The sequence below is a fragment of the Ptychodera flava genome, chromosome 3 (genome assembly GCF_041260155.1).
Source record: "Ptychodera flava strain L36383 chromosome 3, AS_Pfla_20210202, whole genome shotgun sequence".
Classification (NCBI taxonomy): Eukaryota; Metazoa; Hemichordata; class Enteropneusta; family Ptychoderidae; genus Ptychodera; species Ptychodera flava.
Window position 1 is genome coordinate 46,528,988 of NC_091930.1, and position 20,613 is coordinate 46,549,600.

General features: G+C 38.8%; 1 protein-coding gene across 1 annotated transcript in view; it reads right to left on the bottom strand.

Annotated features, from left to right (window-relative positions):
- Positions 1-2,334: 2,334 nt before the first annotated feature.
- Positions 2,335-20,613, bottom strand: part of LOC139130136 (uncharacterized) — a 43,121-nt gene continuing 24,842 nt past the window's right edge. The window contains exon 7 of the mRNA XM_070695858.1: positions 2,335-6,025. Coding sequence (XP_070551959.1) covers positions 5,238-6,025 — 788 coding nt within the window. The 3' untranslated portion in view covers positions 2,335-5,237. The remainder of the gene's footprint in view (positions 6,026-20,613) is intronic.

Here is a 20,613-nt window from a genome sequence, read left to right on the forward strand (position 1 = left end):
GCCCAATAAAATTGATACCGCTTTTGAGATGACAACAGTTTATGCCCCCCCCCCCCATATTGCTTGTGTAAGTATTGATCTAATTTTGAAGGTGTATAGATACAATATAACACCAGTGGAAAACAGAATTTTCCAAGATCCTGCTCTTAGAGATCTCTTATCCGCTGTGTACTGTGTCTCGTAAGGTTCAAAAGCTCTTCATCACTTGTGCTGCTTTTCGTGGATTACAATATCATCATCCTCTTCCTCGGCGAAAAGCCCTGAGACTGATATGAAACTGTCACCGAACCATAATACTACCTCACGGTTACTTTACTATATACTATATACACATATTTTAAATTCATTCAAAGAGTTAAATACAAAAAAGGTATATTTTAGGTATATATGTATTTCTTCCTTATTGCTAATTGACATAACAAACAAAGTCATCGAAACTTTTGATTTATATTCCAGCCTTTGTGTTTCTTTTTTCCAAGAAAGGTTATGTACATATCTTTCCCGAAAACTGGTAATACCAACAGGGGAGCCTTTCAATGTATGCCAGGTTTCAGTTTAATATATAGCTTGCACCTAATCATTGCCTTACCTCAGCCAAAGGCTTATAGAATTTGTTTATTTGCCCTCGACGAGCTCAATTTACAGAAGACAAACCTGTGTACAGTTGCAAAGGTAAGAACTTTATGTGGTTGATAATACATAAACTTTTATTCAGATCCAGATAATAGTGTAATGGCTTCAGCGAAGAAAGTCATGGCTCAATGATGAACGCTCTCTTACTGATCAGCTGTGACTGTTAGACTCTATTCAACCTCAGTATAAAGAAAATTGTACTATGATTATATACACGTCAAATCGGGTTCAAACTCACGACGTACGGTACCCAGTCACCTAGCGGTGAAGCCACAAACAAAACCGCTCGGCAAATCCCAATCTCCAAAAGATTGGTTCAATAACCGAACTCAGTTGTTCAAATTTTTCTGACTATCACCCCTCAACACGCTGGAGAGTTCGTGAAGCACTCACGCTCGTACGCTCACTGTCACACATCGCACACAAACTTTATCGAAGCGAAGCAATGAATACATTCCTTTCCAATACTTTTCCCCGCCGGGCCCTTCCCTGTATTTTTTTTTTTTGTCAGATATAATGATACCTAAAAAATCGTTCGAAAAACTTTACTGTCGATCCATTGAAAGATGCAACATTTCAATGAAAATGCACATGTTACAAAATATCCGTATGAAAATGACGACGGTGAAAATGTTTTCGTTAGACCAGATGTGGCGGTCATTGATGTGCCAAGATGCAAAGAGATGAAACACTGGGGTTGCTAATTGTTTAAATTATGCCAATCGTACATCGCTCTTAACCGACTGACATAATTAAATGTTTAAATACATTTCGGCAGCTCTTCCTGATCTTGCCACCATTTGACCTGACAATGGGTCAAACCATTGCATAGAAACAACAAAGGTTTAGACAAAGATCTCTTGTGGCAGGGGTGACACTTTTACATCGCAGACTAGATTTACTTTCGCCATAGTTCAGTGATTAACTCAGTCCTTTGTTTCAGTCAATTTCGAGCATTCATAAAATCAACTTAACAGCCGTTCATAAAATTGATACCAATACAATACATTTGTACAAGACATAATGAGAATATTGAAAGTTTAGTACAATGATCATCAGAATTGGATTGTTTTATTATTCTCATTGCAATACAAGAAGTTTGAAAGAGAGCAGATCAAAGTCAGAGTACAGGTTGCTCAAAACGTTTGTTGTCTTACAGTTCCAAACCACTAGAAAAGGTTTGAAATGGATTGGACTCGGAATTTCTCATCTCCTTTTTCTCATCATCAAGAAGCTACACTTGGATAAATTGAAGATAAGTGGTTAAAAAAAACGACGAAGTATTCTTTAATGTGCTTCGTTGAAATGTCACTCTCAAAGTAGAGCAAACTTTTATTACTCTCCTTTCTTTTATTTCAAAGCCTTTGTGCGGTGATTACAAGGAAACACGTTGGTTACTCTTTGTACTTGGTACATGCAAGTGTAGTGTATGCGAAACGTGGAAAATTCCGATTTTAAATTCTGTTGATGGTGACATGGACATTTTGTCTAAATTTACAATATGTCACATCAACAGCAAGGAAGTGTGAAACGACTGTCACAAAGAAACCAGCTGTATTTTCAAACTAGTTATTTAGGAACTCTGGTTTTCTTCTCGTGTTGAACATAATCTTTCTGAGTTAAACCCACAATTATTGCAAATCTTTGTTAAACTTTATTTATTTTATTAACAATCACGGATTTTTGCATAATGTACAATCATGATGTAACCTACACCACTGTGTTTGTGAATTCAATGACCTGATAGGGTACTGCATTCGTCGCAGTTCTAAAAAGAGAACATGAAGTCATTCTCTGTTTTGTCTGCGATTTTGTCCGGCCAGACTACAGAGTGTCAGCGCCAATGGAATAGGTCAAACCATTGTGTACCAGTCAGTGTCTAATCAAAACATTAGGGTTTCATGCAGACTGAAATACAAAATAATACGCATGTGAGACTGACAAAGTACAGAGATTCTCATCTTGGTGTGAAACAGACAATCTTTTTTCATGATTTTTTATTGGTGACAAATTATTAGAAAACTTGAGTTGCCATGGTTTTTTATAACGACATCCACTCCTGAATACTTGGGCAATCAGAAATGTGATATCATGAAAGGGTTTGTACCCTCAAACAAGTGGCACGAATAACAACAAATCTTTTACATTGACAGGCAAATGGAAAAAAAAAATATCACCGTCTTCAAAATTATATTTAAAAAAAAGTTATGTTTTTAGCATATTTGCATGTTATCAAAGAAAGATTACATTGAGCATATTCATTTAGACATCATATTTCAGGACCGAATGGATGGTCAATTGCCCAACCATTTAAAACACCTTTTGCTTGTCAGTTGTACTATTAAAAATAGTTATCATGATTTCTTTATACAATCTACTCGTGTATGTCTTTTCACTTTATATTTTATGCTTTCATTGAGAAATATTCAGTTGAATAAAAATATTTAATTAGAAATTGGACTCATGAATTTGACTCATATTGATCGATATAAATGTTGAATGCAATTTTTTTAATCGACAAACATAGCGGCAATGACTTTGAACTTCACCACAGTTTTAATGGGAATAGCGAACAATAACATCACTTTCATGATCCCCTCATCTCCAAATCTGTTCGCCCCTTTCCCATGTAAACAAGTCTGAAGGCAGCATTGTTTGCAAACGATTTTTGGCCAAACCATTTTGTAGAAAGGGTGAAAACGTTACTTTAAGGACTAAAACGTTGGGGTTTATTTTAATACGTATATTTCATATCGATAAATACTGGATTTGAAAAGCTTCACATACTCAAAAAATCTTTCATACGTCAGTACGAAAACAGCAAAGCAGGCAATGAAATTGTTAATGAAAATAATACAAAGGAGGACGATTCACAATGCAATCTTCCATGTAGAGTTTGGTTCGTGGACATGGCCGCTTAAGTTCCCCTCGAACCATTGGAAACACCATAAACGTAGACCTAAAATACACATTTTCAAAACGAAAAAAGAAAGAAAAAAATGAATCAAGTAACCTCATGTTTTTTTACCTTTGAGTTATTAGGCAAAAGGGTACAGCTTTTTGAAGTTTACAGCCCACTGCGACTAAATATTTATGACATTAACATAGACTTACGGAGACATTATTTTCCAATTTCGAGATTTTGTTTGTCCTTAATAACTAAAACTTGGTAAGGTTTTTTTGTTGTCAAAGTAAAAAAGGTCAATCTCTAAGGTTTCAACTTCCAATGTTCATTTTGTTTTGATCACAATAATTTCAAGTCACAGCGATTACGGTAATATAATAATTAAGATACGAGGGAAACGATTGAGTAACAATCTGGAAAACGAAAATGTGATCTTTATTCCCTACGTTTTGTAATTGACTTATTTTCACCAACGATGGCCTATTTCTGCAACATTGAAATTTTGAATTTAATACATTCAAACACATCAGCTCGCCTTTTGAATTAAATATTCATTGAATAGATTTCTAATATTAAATACTCTTAAGCAATCTAAACGTTTGTTTGTCTCAATTTATTAAAGTGTATTATTAGTTACATCTTCATATATACATTCTTTATTAATCTATTCTGTTGTTAATTTTATAATTGGTTAAATACACTGGCTGCAATATGAAACTAAAGGAAACACCAAATTCTGGGTGCTAAAGAAACTTCAGCTTCCGCGTCAACAATGCACTTGTTGTTCAGCAAACGGTATTCATTATAGCGCCCCCTTGCGACCAACAACTTCCACTGGCACAGACACTCAATGAATACATGGAAGTTTGTCAATCTCCAGACAAATTTGCCGCCTCCGTGCAAAATTTCCGAAACTATGGAAATCGTTACCGATGTACAAAAATCAGTGCAACTTTGGATTCAAACAAGACATCGGTAAACGCAGGTAGGTTTCCGCACACACATATCTGTGAAAGTCGTCGATTTTTACGACATGATTTAATCAGCAAAATTGCAAATGGGAGTAAAGCCGACTATTGGAAATCAATGGTTCGACCAATTCGTTTAGCTGTGAAATTGCAGGTACGATAGATATTTTCCTCTAAATGTGAATATTTTGTTGTTATAAGTCAAAAGAAATATTAATTGTTTTCCAAAACTTTGAAAAAACTTGGGAAAATTACAACTAAAATTCTATATCCACATATCTGTCGAATGCATTGTTAACTCAATATGTTGCGTAAAATTAGTGTGCAAAGCTATAGACTTTTACTAAAAATATACCTGCAGACTTGTCATGTTATATTGTCATGTCTGCTTCTATGTATCTCTCTTTACACTCTTTCTCACATCTGTGAAAGTCAAAAATTATTCTGACAAAATGTTACACAAAACAATGCAACAAGCTGCTGTCAGAAAAGTAATGAAATGAAAAATCAGTATATATTTAAAATAGTTTGATAAAACAGTCAGTCAAAGTAAGAACATTGTGTTTAATCCAAAATAACTTTGGTAAATATGAACAATTATTGAAATGACAGCAAAAATAAACATCTAGAGCCTGCCATTTGCAATGAGTCACGTAAAATTTGTTAGAAAATTTGTAGATTTTCACTAGAGATATCCCTGCAGAGTTGACATGATGTAGTGCCATGTCTGCTTAGATGTACAGTAGTTTAATACAGTATTCCTGTGTTACAACTAATCTGTATGGCTTATCCTTACACATTGCAATGTAACAGGGTTCCTCTAACTGACCTTGACCTATATAACCGAGAAATTCACCATCACATTTGAAGTGTACCACTCTATTCCCCCAGTGATCACAAACATACATGCCATCTTGTTGGTGATCAAAACACAAACCCTCTGGTCCCTCTAAGAGGCCCTTGCCAATCTCTCTTATACTTTGCATCTCGTGATTCAAAACATGGATACATCGCCTGCCCAAATCTGATACAAAAACACATTTCTTATTCACAACTAGACCATCAGGACGCTTGACTTGTCCTTCTGCAGTTCTTGCAATGTGTTTACCAGACTGCCGATATTTTCTCACATATCCGTTCAAGTCACTAATGAATATAAAACCATCAGGACTCAAGCAGATATCGGTTGGTGCAATTCCTTGTTTGCGTCCAAAACAATTTAATATCTGGCTTTGTCCAGAACTCACCACAACCTGACCATTCCCTAAATCACTCATAAAGTATTTGTCATTGTCTTCATCCACTGTGACATTCACCGGAAAAAATGGATTTGGGAATGCATGGAATTGTAAGATGAGATCACAGCAGAGTTTGATTGGATCAATAACCTGAACTCTATGATTCCCTCTATCACATATAACCCATTGACCGTTCTTCTTGATGTATATTCCATAGGGCCAAGTAAATTGGTCTGATCCTTCCCCGAACACTTCCAGGACACTTCCTTTGACTGGAAAGCCTAGAAAAACAAAAACACATAAACTATGGTCAACCTGCAATTTGTAATATCTATGAAGTCAAACATTTTTTGATCTCAAAAATTTCGAATGAATGCAAACTTCTTTTGTTACTCAAATACATGGGACGTTAAACGGAACAACTTCCTTACATTGTTATACAACTCAAATACATCCATGGCAACACAATTGTATTATATTGATAGAAACGTGATTTATTTTCAGTCCATAAGATAAGTCATTGTTGTTTTGTTGATGTGTTACAGCTGGAGCAGCCAGCTTGCAAATAAACTTATCATGATTTGACTTCATCAACGCATTCATAGTTTATTACCGTGTATGTTTTGGATTATTTTAATTAAACCGAATATTTTTATAAAGACTTTAATTTACTTTAGTGATTTGTTATTTCATTTGTAATGTCAGTCATTGTTAAAATGATTGTTTACTAATTTTTACTCTATATACATAATATCAGATTGTAGATGTGTTGTTTCCTTTTATGATGTTAATAACTTGATAATAAAGGGATGCAGGCCCTGTTAAAATGATTTTTTAAAAACTAGTTTCTTCTTCTCCATCCAAATAATGTCAGACTATAGATCTCCTATCTAGATCTATGATTTCCTTTCACGATGTCGATGTTTTGATCCTAAAAAGATGTTTATTTGATTTGATTTTGTGTTGGCCATGTTAAAATGTTTTTTGTTTTATTAGTTTCTACTCCTCCATCTAAATAATGTCAGACTGTAGATCTGTGGTTTCCTTTTATGATGCCAATATTTTGATGCTAAAGAGATGTTTATTTGTTTGTTATGTTGGCTAAACTTTGCATATTTATATTTTGCCAAAAGAAGATCAGATTATTAGCATGTTGTGTTCCTGACACATTGAAAACTGTTAAAAGGTGTGTTTAATCCTATGGCCGTGAAGGAATTATAGGGCACTTAAAATTGGATGTTCATATTTGATAACTATTTGGAGGCTTGACATTGCTATTTCCTTTTAATCCCAACGGACGTAGGCCTGCGAAACTAGTGGTTTTGGTCATGTCCATGCATGCGTCAATGTGTCCGTCACCAAGCATTTCTCAGGGATATGCAACCCAGACATATTTCAACTAATATCATAAAAGTTGGTACTAGGACATTGACCTATTTCATACATATACACATCGATTTAATACGATCCAATATGGCCACCTGGCAGCCATTTTGTTACGACTTTTCATGTCTGGAGCCGTCACTCTGACATTGGCCCATGTAATACATACGCACTTCAATTTGTTTCTGGATACAATCCAATATGGCCGCCGTCTGGTGTCAATTTTGTTACGATTGTTTTCATATTCGGAGCCATTACTCCAACAAGTCTCAACTGCTTTTAGTTTAAGTTGATATAAGAACATAAATCTATGTCATACATGTGCTAATCAATATGTTTCATGATATTATCAAAAATGGCTACCAATGGCTATCAAAAATGCACATATTTAACACCCAGAGTCACCCTACATTAGCTTGGTACTGTCTTTTTTTAATATTATGTTGATGCAACACAGGTCAGACATGTATGTATCAAAAGCAAACTCTGTGAAAATGCTACAACTAAAACCCCAAGCAACATTGCCTTGAAAACGGGCAAACCCGTTACTGTTGATCTTAACACTAGATTTGACATAATGCACTTTTTCAAAATAAGATTACTACAATGCACTCTTTTCAACTCATGGTGTTACATAACAATGGTGAATAATGTACTAAAATACCAAGAAGGTGGTCAACTGAAGGCAACTAAATATTAATGCCCTCAATAAAGCAATAAGGATGCAGCAAAGAATCAAAATCGAAAAAGCTCTGCAAACATTCACCGGTGATATAGATCATTTCATATTTTTCTGTTTTGGGCTGGACTGATAATAATCCAAGAATTTTATAGCAGACGCTGTCTCTCTCTTGCAGAAGCTGATGCAGTTGCTGCTGCCAGGATTTCCACATCTGTATGTCTTAATTCGGCACTCAAATGTGCACTTTAGCTCGATTCTGTCTTTCCCAATAAGCCTTCGGTAAACTCTTTTTCTGACCAGACATTGCGGTCATTTCAAATTTTCCAAGCAGGGCCTTATGTTGAACTTTCTCGTCAATCAGTGCACTGCCACTCCCACATGTTTTTGTCCAAGTATGTTTCCGCCCGTGATTTGCTTTGCATTTAATACAGCTCAAAGAACAGTCATTCATAGTGCTGCAGCCACAGCTAGTTGTATATATATTACAAAGTATAAGTTTCTGCAGGAATAATATTTTTCTCACAAGGAGATCTTTAGATGCAACCGTAGCAGCCATCGCGACCCCAAATTTTGCTAATCAAATTCCATGTTTAGAAATTTGTTAGACATCATTAGAAATCCCATTGTAAGTCCTGCGATCACAATACCATCATATATGTGTTAACAACTGTTTTAGTATCCATACTAGGTAGTAATTTTCTTACATAATAGTTTTAGAAAAATAAAAAATTAGCTTATCCATCACATGCCATGCAGAGGGACAGGCTTTGCTGAGCAGGTAGAGAATTTTTAATTTTCTCTTGTCGCAGAGGGACACGTAGTCGACGGACAAGTGCTGCTTCACCACAATATAGTCCTTGTGCAGTTAATGAACCCCCTATAACACATAAATAAGATAACAATTATCATGTCAGCTGTCACGTAAGCTGTGAGTGTGAGCAGACATCGCAGATGCTGACGCCATCCCAGATGTCATATACACAGTCCACCTTACTATCCTTTGCTTTCTTCTCTACTTTGTTCTGTCAGTTCCATTCTGCTAATATCTTATATACCGGCTACCACTCTCCCTGTGTGCTTCGTAGGTAACGTAATTTTCTCTATGTTTTGCTTGATCATTGGTTCCGCTGGCATGGCTGTTAGCGTAGCTGTTTGTGGAGCCGTTTGCGGGACTGTTTCGGTTTGAGACATGGCTGTTTGCAAAGCTTTCAGTGGAGCTGTTTGTGAAACTGTTAGCTAAGCTGAATCCATTGATTTCGGGTATAATATTATATATTTTTTAAAGTCTACATGTTTACCCGTTATTAAACCGGTGGAAACTAGAGCAAGTAGGGGCTCCAATGTGCAGGCTATGAGTCCTGTGTATTTCTTCATTTTACGGTTTAAAATATACCCTATTTAAGAACAGTGGCATAGTTTTTCCGGTCGTCGATTGGAACTACCTGACTGTTTTTACGGACTCCTAGGTCTAGAAACTTTAAGTTATGGTATCACTAATCAGGGAACTGTATTTCGCTTCATAGAGTTTAAAAACTATCTTAATTTGTTCGTCATTCCCCTTCTTTACTTGTTCAACTAAAAATCCTTAATAAAAATAACTTGCTTTGACTACTTGCAACAATAGAGTAATTTTTCTTGCTTTTCTCTGTTATGGGTCCGGTACCCAACTCAGCAGCTGTCGCAGACACTGTCACAGACCCAGCCAATTCATAGGAACATAGGGGCAATACAATAGTTTTATCCCTCAGAAGGGAGACTCTGGCCTGACACAGGCCGGTCTCGTCTGCCTCAATGAAAGCCTTGAAGCATATGTCTGTTGCATCCTTAATGCACAAAAGAATATTCGTAGTACTACAATAGGCAATACTGGCAGCGCACAGCAAGTAAGAAAAAAATTTAGCGTTCTCCTCGAAGATGAAATTTATAATACCGACAAAGCAGTCAGTTATCAGCAATACCAAGAACAATATCAAATACAGTGTAAAACTTGGTATGGCAATTTCCCCAATTTAATTTTCTTACCATGTGAAATTGTCATATAGAAAATATGTAAATCAAATGTGCCTACCATGAGGGAACAATGGATGACCAAGGATGCTGTGCAGTGGCAGGACAAAGAGCCGTCAGATGTTCACACAAAAGTGAATGCTACTGCAAGAGCTGGTGACGCAGACACTGCTGTCGCAGATGCTGTTGCAGATGATGTTGCAGATTGAAGACCCCGCTCATGAAGATACGAAAATTGGTATGTAACCTTTAGCCATATTCATTGGATTTATGTCCAGTGTATAGTTAAGATGTTATGACCCCTGCCCTCCAACCGCCATTCAAATGATTTGTGGCAGAACAGAATTTGTGATGAATATCCTCACTGGACCATACATAGGGAAATTTAAATATGTACTTCTCATTTGCTCTGCATTCATGAACAAAAAACATGTAATAAAACATCTATATTTAAGGATGATAATGTGTTTATATTTCTGGTCAGCCTCGATACCGTGGATGATACTCTAGCCTTCGTACCTAAGGAATGGAAAGGCACTAACACTCTAATAATCCTAGATAATAGTGCCTTGTCCAAAGTCATGAAGAAGCACAGTGATGTTTTAGATAAACTTGGTTTCAATGCCAGACATGATGGATTACCTGTCTGTATTCTGACCCAACAATATACTAGTGTCAGTAAACTCTACGGGGAAAACATACATATGTTAGTACTTTTTACACACAAAAAGCAAAACGGACGACAAAACAACTATAAAAAATATGGAATGGAGATCTCAGCACAAGAGATATCAGAGATCTCAAACATGATTAGAAAGTTTTATTATTCAGTAAACTTGTATTTTGTTTATGTTAGCTGTACAATATATTTTTGTATAAATATATGGGTATTGTCCCATAATCATGGAACAAAGCCTAAGAGAACTATTCTACAACCAAGAACTGGTTTTCAGTGCGCACAGAATCTATATGAGGTAGCGCGCTGTAAGGAGCTCAAAGTGACCAAGAAAGAGGTACATGATTTAGAGCGATGAAAGTTAAGGGCAGCGCCCCCTCTGGCGGATCGTAAGATCTGTGATTTCAATGAAAGGTGTTTTCACAAGATGAGGGAACTTTTGTCATGTTTTTCTCAAATTTTCTGTGTTGTTGTAGTTCTTATCGAGTTTATCGATATGTTATTGAGCAGACGTCATTTTTGATTCATTGTCAGTGTTTACAAGGATGTTTAGAACACTCTCAATGAGGCGGACTTCCAAGCCTTAGAAGACTGAACCTTACAGCGGACTTTCATGTAGGATGCTTGTTAAACTATATCTTTTTTGTATCGATCACAAGTACGAGCAGCTGTATTCGACGTCACCTAAGTTCTTTGAAAATTCATCTATCATCCTAACACAAAATTGGTCCTTCGAACCGGATGGAAGCGAACTGTAAGTAAACATCGTACATCGAATTAGAACTCATCAATTATGGACGTTTTCACACGTATCACCATTTGATTCAACATAAGCTTACAGCTGCTGTGTGCATAGTGTGCCTGATCAACGTCTAACTACAGATATCAGTGAACATGGTGGACAATGGAGATATGACATTTCAACGATCAGAACGTAGTCAACAAATGCCCACTTACCTCGCTGATTATGACTCGGGCGACGACGTCGAACAGGAAAAGAAATTAGTAACACACTGGGAAAGATTAATTGAGGAAGGTGGCCTGATGTTAGTAGACATCAACCGTAATTGTGAAAAGGCTGACAAGCTGATTAAGGATTGTAGAAGTTGAACAACATTAGAGATAGTCGATGCACGACTTGAGAGATCATTGGCAGATCTAGAGAGGCTTGCATGTGATTTGGTGCGCCTTGCTGAGACTTCAGAGTACCCTGAAGAGGAAAAGTTTAAAGGCGGAGCCTCCCTTGAAAAGGACACAAAGCTATGGAGGCGTTCATTATGTAAGTGGACACCAAACAGGCAACGCGCGAGCACACGCTCCAGAACATGCCAATTTTTAGTTTTCCCCGGCCACAAAAACGCAGACAGACTGCCAAGCGGTCAGCGCGAAGTTGCTGCCAATCGAACTCTTTGGTTATATTCAAAGTCTAACTGGTCAGGAAGACAATTTTTCAGGAAATTCGAGCGTTTGTGGTGGGGAATAAATGACTGCTGGCGATTTGAACCAACCGTCAATCAAATGCTTGTATAAACTCTGTTTGCAGGATTAGCAAAAGGTGACAAAAGTTGAGATCAGTTTGTTGTAATGAGTGTTATAGAAATCAAACATCATACTGGCCAGGTGTTTGACTGGGAGGAGAACTCCACTAATGCGAGAACCTGGGATTGAAAAGTGCGGCTTTAAAGTCAGTCAACACTTCACCATTACAAAGGCACAGGTTGAGGATTATCAAGATACAATTGCTGAACACTTGCATGCGAGAGACAGGAGACATCTTCAACAGTTGGATCTCCTGCTGCAGAGATGAAACTGGAGTGTCAATCACAAACCACACTTTCAGAAAGCAAAGAACAGAAATACTCTGAACAAACAATATTACCTCAAAATTCAGAATTTGAGGTGAAATAAGAGGATGAGAGTATGAGTGATCACAAATCTGTTTCCTCACATGCCTCTGTGAAATCAGCAGCAGCTAAGATATAAGCAGAAGTAGCAACTTTACGTGTCAAACAAGAAGAGGAGTGATACAAAGAAGAGTGTAATTTGAGAGCGGAAGAGGACAATTAGCGTCAAGCAGAGCATAACCTGCAGCTGCAGAAACAACAGGACGAAGCAGATAGAGTGGCCCTGGAAGCTGAATTATGGGATGGTTTGAGTAATAATCAGTACATTACTCCACAATTCAAACCAGGACTATCAACCAACAAGACGATGAAGGAGGGGACTTCACGAATCAAAGTCAAAACTGAGACTCCTAGAACTGCGCACTTTGATTCTCCCATTGCAAAACACCTAAAATCACTTTTCACTGAATCGAAGGTGAAGTATGATACCCCACATATTGACACATCAAAGGAAAACTCAGAGTACGCGCACAAGTTTTTCCAGGTAATAGCAAAACCATCTTTACCAAGATTCAGTGGTGAAAAAAAACAGTATCAGTACTGGCGTGTACAGTTTGAAATATTCATAAATCAAGAGCAAGTACCTGTCCGTTTTAAAATGGTCGTGTTGAAAAGTTCTTTGAGTGGCCGAGCCTTGCAGTTAGTCAGCAGACTAGGCTATAATGACCGCCAGTATCAGATGGCATTGACCAAGCTTGATCAATGCTATGGTGGTGAAAAGCGGCAATTTCAATGTCAACTCGATGAGTTAATTGCACAGTCTATCTTAAAAGAAGATGATCTGAAGGGTTTAGAGGATGTAGCCAATCATCTTTGTGACTTGGTAGCAGGTCGTGAATCAGAGTTGATTGGTCCATCTACCCTTTACACTTACACTCTGGTCCTTCAGAAAATACCGGAATCTTTGGTGCTACAATACTACGACAGTCGTCATAAATTGAGAGAGGATGGCTTATCTACATATGTTGAGTGGTTAAACCAACAAGTATGTGTTCGACTGGAGTTGGCAGAGATCAAGGAGAAAGCCAAGAGGTCGTATACAGAGTCAGCAAAATCATCTGGCACCAGGAGATCACAACGCAGTGGTACACATGCTAGTGAGACTTCGTCCAAAAGCCCTAAGGCATCTCAAGTCTGGCCCCACCAGTCACAACGCACAAAGACCCAGCATTAGACTCAACCACAAAACTAAGTTGCCCACTGTGCAAAGAAGCACACCACATCGTCTAGTGCAGACAATGGAATTCGTTCTCAGTCGATGGAATTGACTTTCCTAAAGTCCCTGGTTGTAAAACCGTAGATATTCTCATCGGGGCAGATCACCAGGAGTTAAGACTCTCCCTTGAGGAACAAGCAGGATGCTTAGGAGAGCTGGTTTCCCGGAAAACACCGCTCGGATGGACTTGCTTTGGTATATATAAGGAGGTATTCTGAGCCACACTTCACATGTTAGTTCTTTCTATTCACAGTCAGAGCAAGATGACAGCTTGAATGAAGCTCTACGTAACACGTAGAATTTAGATTCGTGGGAGAGTAAGAAAAGAAATGTTCTTACACCCGAAGAGCGACTTGCTGTGAGCAAAACTGCTGGATCTCTGAAGCATGTCGGTAATTGTTATGAAATTGGCATACCATGGAGAGATGAACGTCCAGAGTTGCCTGACAACCGAAAAGCAGCAGAAAATAGACTGTTGAGTTTTGAAAGAACTCTGTCAAAGAAACCTGCCTTGGCAACACGTTACAGGGAGGTGATGCAGGGCAACATAAAAAAAGGTACTTCGAAACGGTTGATGGTACAAAAGATACTGGACCTGGTTGGTACCTACCCCATTTCTCGGTAGTGCGTGAAGACAAAGCCACTACAAAAGTAAGGATAGTTTACGACTCAGCTGCCAGAACTGAAGGGGTGTCTCTCAGTGATGTGATGTTGCCAGGTCCAAAATTGCAATTAGACATGGTAGATGTTCTACTATGTTTCCGCCGACGTAGGATTGCAATTCTTGGGGATATCAAAGAGATGTTCTCACAAATAGTTATGGCAAAGGAGGATTGTCCAAACCATAGAATCCTGTCGAGAGACCTAGATCCGTCAAGACAAGCTAAAGTGTATCAGGCAGCCCGTCTGACATTTGATGATTGTGCCTCTCCATACCTAGCTCAGCATGTGATCTGTACACATGCAGAGAGCAATCAAGAAAATTTTGTATTGGCAGCAACTATATGCACTGAAAGTATGTATATGGATGATGTAGTGAACTCACAATATGACATTAAACTGGTCCAACAATCATTTTCATTCAAGGTAATACATTACCAGGTCCATTGGACATTTGAGATTTCCAAATTTAAGTAGGACCATCCTGAACCACTGATAGTTAGTGGTGGTACCAGGTGTCCGGAATGGTTAAGCGTACCCTGCTAGCATGCTACACCCGTCAGGATTGGTCCCAAAATTGTCTAAATATTGTATGAAGTGATACAGTGTATGAATCACTGTTATAAGTCCAAGCCAGGAATGCTGTCACTGATAGACGATATAACGCAGCCATCCAGGCTCGTGACCAGCTATCTGGTCTCTTAGCACCAGCTGGGTTTCAAGTTTAATGTTGGTGCAATAACAGCACTGCAGCTCTGGAGAGCATCCCAGAGGACGAGTGTGAAAGGTGAAAGAGTCAGAACTCCTGAGCATAAAGACACTTGGAATGAAATGGGACGCAGCAAAGGATATGTTTGGATTCGAATTCACTGCACAAAATGTTTTAATTCACACCAAGAGAGCTCTCCTGAGTAGAGTTGCGACCTTATTTGATCCATTGCAGTTCCTGGTACCATTTATAATTAGAGCTAAGATGATCTTGCAACAAGCATGGATCCAGGGGCTTGGATGGGGTGAAGAATTTCCACCAAATCTATCCGACCGTTTAGCTGAGTGGTGTCTTGAATTACCACAGGTTTCCAAGATGAAGATACCCAAGTGTTATCAAGACCATTCATCAGCAAATGTGTCTCTGCATACATTCACAGATGCTTCCAGTCTTGCATATGCAGCTATGACATACATGAGAAGCATAAATAAAGATGAAAGAGTTTCAGTCAGCCTTGTCATCGCAAGAACAAGAGTCGCACCACTTAAGGCAGTTAGCATACCGAGGCTAGAGTTAATGGCGGCCTTACTTGGTCTTCGTATAGCAGACAATGTCTCTCGTGTTCTAGAGAGACCGCTGTCTCAACATACCTTTCGGTCAGATAGTATGGATGTTGTACATTCACCATAGGGAAAAATTGCGAGACTAAAGCGAGAAAATGATGCTTTCTCACAATCAGTGAGAATCTGTTCTTATTCTCACCGCTGTTGGTGAGAAAATTTCAATCTCCACCCGAGATTGGTGAGAAATGCACTCTTTGGCGAGAATCAAGTGTGAGAATAAATTCACACTGGTGAGAATGGAAATTCTCACCAAGTACAGTGACAATTGAAATTATGATTCTTGCCATTGAATGGGGAGTCTTGCTTATTCTCGCCAATGAACGGTGAGTCTTGATGATTCTCGCCAGTGAATTTCAATTCTAATTGTACTTGGTGAGATTTTCCATTCTAAGTGGTGAGAATTTGTTCTCACATTTAATTCTTGCCAAGGAGTGCATTTCTCACCAATCTCCAGTGGAGATTAAAATTTTCTCACCAACAGCGGTGAGAATAAGAACAGATTCTCACTGATTGCGAGAAAGTGTCACTTTCTCGCCCTGGTCTCGCAATTTTTCCATATAGTGATTGGGTTCATGGCCAATCTAGGAAATACAAACCCTTCATTGCTCATCAAGTTGCAGAGATTCAGAGTAAAACACACCCATCTTAGTGGAACCATGTGCCAAGCATAGTCAACCCAGCAGACCAAGCCACCCGCGGCATTGTGGTACAAGAGCTAATAGCAGGAAGTTCATTGATAAATGGTCCAGAGTTCCTTTACGGAGGGGAGCACAATTGGCCACAAAAACCCTGTCACTGAAATTAGTCATTCCAGGGAAGCTCTAAAAGATATGTCTCAAGCCTGTGCTCAGAATGTCAACATACCAGATGGGCCCGGTACATCAGAGCGTAAGTTTCCTGTTGACGCCAACAGGTTTTCTATCTGAACTAGATTTGTCAGGACAACAACATGTGTGCTGCGCTTTATCAGTCTGATTAAAGCAAGACGCACTGGTAAGTACATAGATGTACAGCCCTGTTTGAAAGTATGTGACCTTCAAGAGGCTGAAAAGGAGATGCTCAAGTATATCCAGATGGAGAGATTTGTAGATACTATCAGAGACCTGAAAGTAGAGCGTCTTACAAGAACCAGACCGCTGAAATCCTTTTCATCCTTTTTGGACCATGATGGAATTCTAAGAGTGGGTGGACGCTTTCAAAGATGCAGTCTGCTGTATGATGCCAAACACCTGCTGTTGGTGCCATGTTGCAATCATATTGCTACGCCGATAGTGCAACACTATCACATCAAAGTTGGCCAGCACAGTAAAGGAGTAAATGCTGTCCAGTCAGAGACCAGACAAAGATACTGGATAGTTCATAGTAGAGATAGTTCATTGTGACTGAAGACTTTGCCAAAGATGGCATAAAAAGGTAGCAGAACAAAGCATGGCTCCACTGACATCTCATAAGCTCATTGTGCCAGTTCGAGCATTCGCATAGTCTGGAGTTGACTATGCTGGACCTTTCTACACAAAGTTGACCAGAAGAGTCATTGCAAAGAGATATCTATGTCTCTTCACATATACTACCTCAAGAGCAGTCCATTTGGAGTTCGCCTACTCCATGGACTCTGACAGTTTTCTCAACGCCTTTTCAAGAATGGTGGCAAGACATGGGGAACTAGAAGAAGTTATCTCGGATAATGGCTCAAACTTTGTTCGTGCAAAAAGAGAGCTTGGAGAACTGATTCGTGCCATGGATCACTCAAAATTGTTGATAGTGCTGCCAACAAAGGTATAGTCTGGAAGTTCAACCCGCCATTAGGGTCACATCATGGTGGATTGTTTGAGGTCCTAATCAAGTCGGCCAAGGTTGCACTAAAAGCAATTCTTAAGGATGCATGCGTGACAGATGAGGAGTTACATACAGCCATAGTAGAGGTTGAGGGATTGATCAACTCAAGACCTCTAACATATTGCAGTAACGACCCCACAGATGAACCTGTGTTGATTCCAAACCATTTTCTGTATGGCCAAGCAGGAGGTCAGTTGGCACCAAGGGTGGTAGATGAAGTAGCTTGCAGCCCAAAACATCGATGGCATTTCCTTCAGGACCTCTTAAACCAAGTTTGGAAGAGATGGAATCGCGAATACCTATCTTTACTCTAGAACCGAGGAAAGTGGTGGACTCAACATGGAAATGTGAAGGTCAACAACATTGTTACATTAGTCGACCCAGCAAATCCACGGGGACATTGGCCTCTAGGTCGAATTGAGGAGGTTTACCCAGGAAGGAATGGGTGTGTTCGTACGGTGAAGGTTTTAAGTCAAGGCCGTACTCTCGTCAGACCTATCACCAAAGTGTGCCCTTTGGAAGCTGAATCTATAAGTAAACAGGATGAGACCAAACCAGTTAGTCACGGAGGGGAGGATGGAGCGACGAAAGTTAAGTGCAGCGCCTTCTCTGGCAGATTCTAGGATCTGTGATTTCAATGAGACGTGTTTTCACAAGATGAGGGAACTTTTGCCATGTTTTTCTCGAATTTTCTGTGTTGTTGTACGTCTTATCGAGTTTATCGATATGTTACTGAGCAGACGTCATTATCATATCATTGTCAGTGTTTACAAGGACGTTTAGAACACTCTCAATGAGGCAGACTTCCAAGTCTTAGAAGACTGAACCTTACAGCGGACTTTCATGTAGGATGCATGGTAAACTGTATCTTTTTTTTGCATCGATCACATGTACGAGCAGTTGTATTCGACGTCACCGAAATTTGTGTAAGTAATAAATAAAGTTCTTTGAAAATTCGTCTATTTTCCTAACAGGACTGGCTGCAAACTCAGCTAACTTACACCATACATAAACCAATTGGCACTGCTGGCGGGTGGCATGTCTTCTTATCAAAATTGGATGACTTGTGCTAGGGTTATCTTACAGAAATGATTTGGTTTGGAAAAGAGAATAAGGGCATTTGATATATGCCGACAGTAATCGATGTGCTCAGTAAATATGCATGAGCCAGGCTCAAAAATGGCAGATGACACACTGGAGGCGCTAAAAGATAATTCATGAAAGTGGCTGCCAGCCCAATTGACTTAAGACAGATGAGGGCGGAAATTCACCAATCAGAAAATACAGAAATTGGTTGTGGAGTAGGGCATTCATTGGTCTCAAACCTATGATGACAAAATAGCCAGTGTTGTGGAACGTTTCAATCGTATATTGAAGACTCGAATGTGGTAATATTTCACATACAATCGGACACATCAGCGGGCCTCTAAACAACCAAAAATTCTCAAGAACTAACAATACCATATATAGAAGTATTAAAATGAATCCCATTGACGTAACAGGAGAAAATGATTGGCAGGTATTATATACATTATAGGGTCATGAGATAGTGCCTGCAGAAGGGAATGGCTTGTGCCACAGCTAACGCATAAGCCTACCCTGTGTTCAAGCAGGGAGATTGAGTCCGAATTACCAAATACCAAATGCAAGAGCATTTTTAAGAAAGGATATTTATCAAGCTAGAACAAAAGTTATCTACTCAGCCAGACTGGAGATACCACCTATTTACAAGGTAAAAACCCTGAATGGAGAGGAAATACTCGGCACTTTCTGTTCTGATGAACTGCAGAGAATTCACACTGACAGCCCCGATGGAGAGCTGTACAGAGTCAAGCAAACTATGAAGCCAAAAAAGTAAAAGGAAAGAAATGCTGTCTAATAAAATAGAAAGGCTATCCAGAAAGTTTCAATAGTTAGAAGATAAAGACGAAGAGCATAGTGAGAGCTTCAGTCAAATTTTTTACTTTGTTTTTTAATTTTCCAACAAGTAATGGATCAGGTAGGCATTAAACAGTATGCGCCTATCACCCAGAAAGTCAGGGTGCTCTTGAGAGATTTCATCAAGGTTTGAAAAATATGATTAGGACCTGCTGTTTTGACACAGAGAAGCAGTGGGACAAAGGAATTCATTTTCTGCTCTTTGCTGTTAGAAAGTCAATTCAAGAGTCTCTTGGTTTTAGCCCATTTGAGCTTATATTTGGACACACAGTCCGTGGCCCACCTAAGCTCTTTAAAGAGAAATTCCTATCAGATGACGATGATTGTCTGAATATTTTACGATACGTGTCAGATTTTCGTACAAAACTAACAAAGGCATGTGAATTTATAGCTACAGAAAACCTTGAGTCATCTCAGCAGTCAATGAAAATAAAATACGATAAAAACACATCAAAACGGAAGTTTGAACCAGGTCCAAAGGTTCTTGTTCTTCTTCAGGTTCCTGGCAAACCACTCTATGCTCGTTACTTTAGGCCATATCTAATTGATAAGAAATTGAGCGATTTAAATTACATCATAATAACACCTGACAGGTGAAAACAAAAACAGTTATGCCACAAAAATATGCTGAAGCCATAATTGGATAGGAACAATCCTACTATAACACAGCCTGTCGGTGCAGTCAGTTCAAAACATGAAGATAGCTATACTAAAACTGACTTGAGTGAAAATACTCTTAATTCAAAGTTGGGCTTGGTCAACCTCCAGAATTCAGGAATCCTGGAGAATCTTGAATCTACAAAGTTGGCACACCTCCTGCCTTCACAACAACAACAACAGGTGAAAGAACTGATCCGTAAGTATAAACACGTGTTCCAAGATTTTCTAATGAAGACAAACTTCATCTATCACGACATTGATGTTGGGGACAGTAAGCCTGTGAAACAACATCCATACAACTGAATCCAACGAAAGCAAAATATCTCCAGGAAGAAGTCAATACCTTCTGGACAATGACTTTATTGAACCTAGCAAAAGTAACTGGAGTTCACCTGGCATACTTGTGCCAAAATCAGATCATAGTTATCATATGTGCATGGACTGTAGCAAAGTGAACAGTCTAACAAAGGCAGACACTTTCCAATTCTGAGGATTGATGATTGCATCGATCGAGTGGGAAAAGCCCAATATGTTACTAAATTAGATCTACTAACGGGATTTTGGCAAGTCCCTCT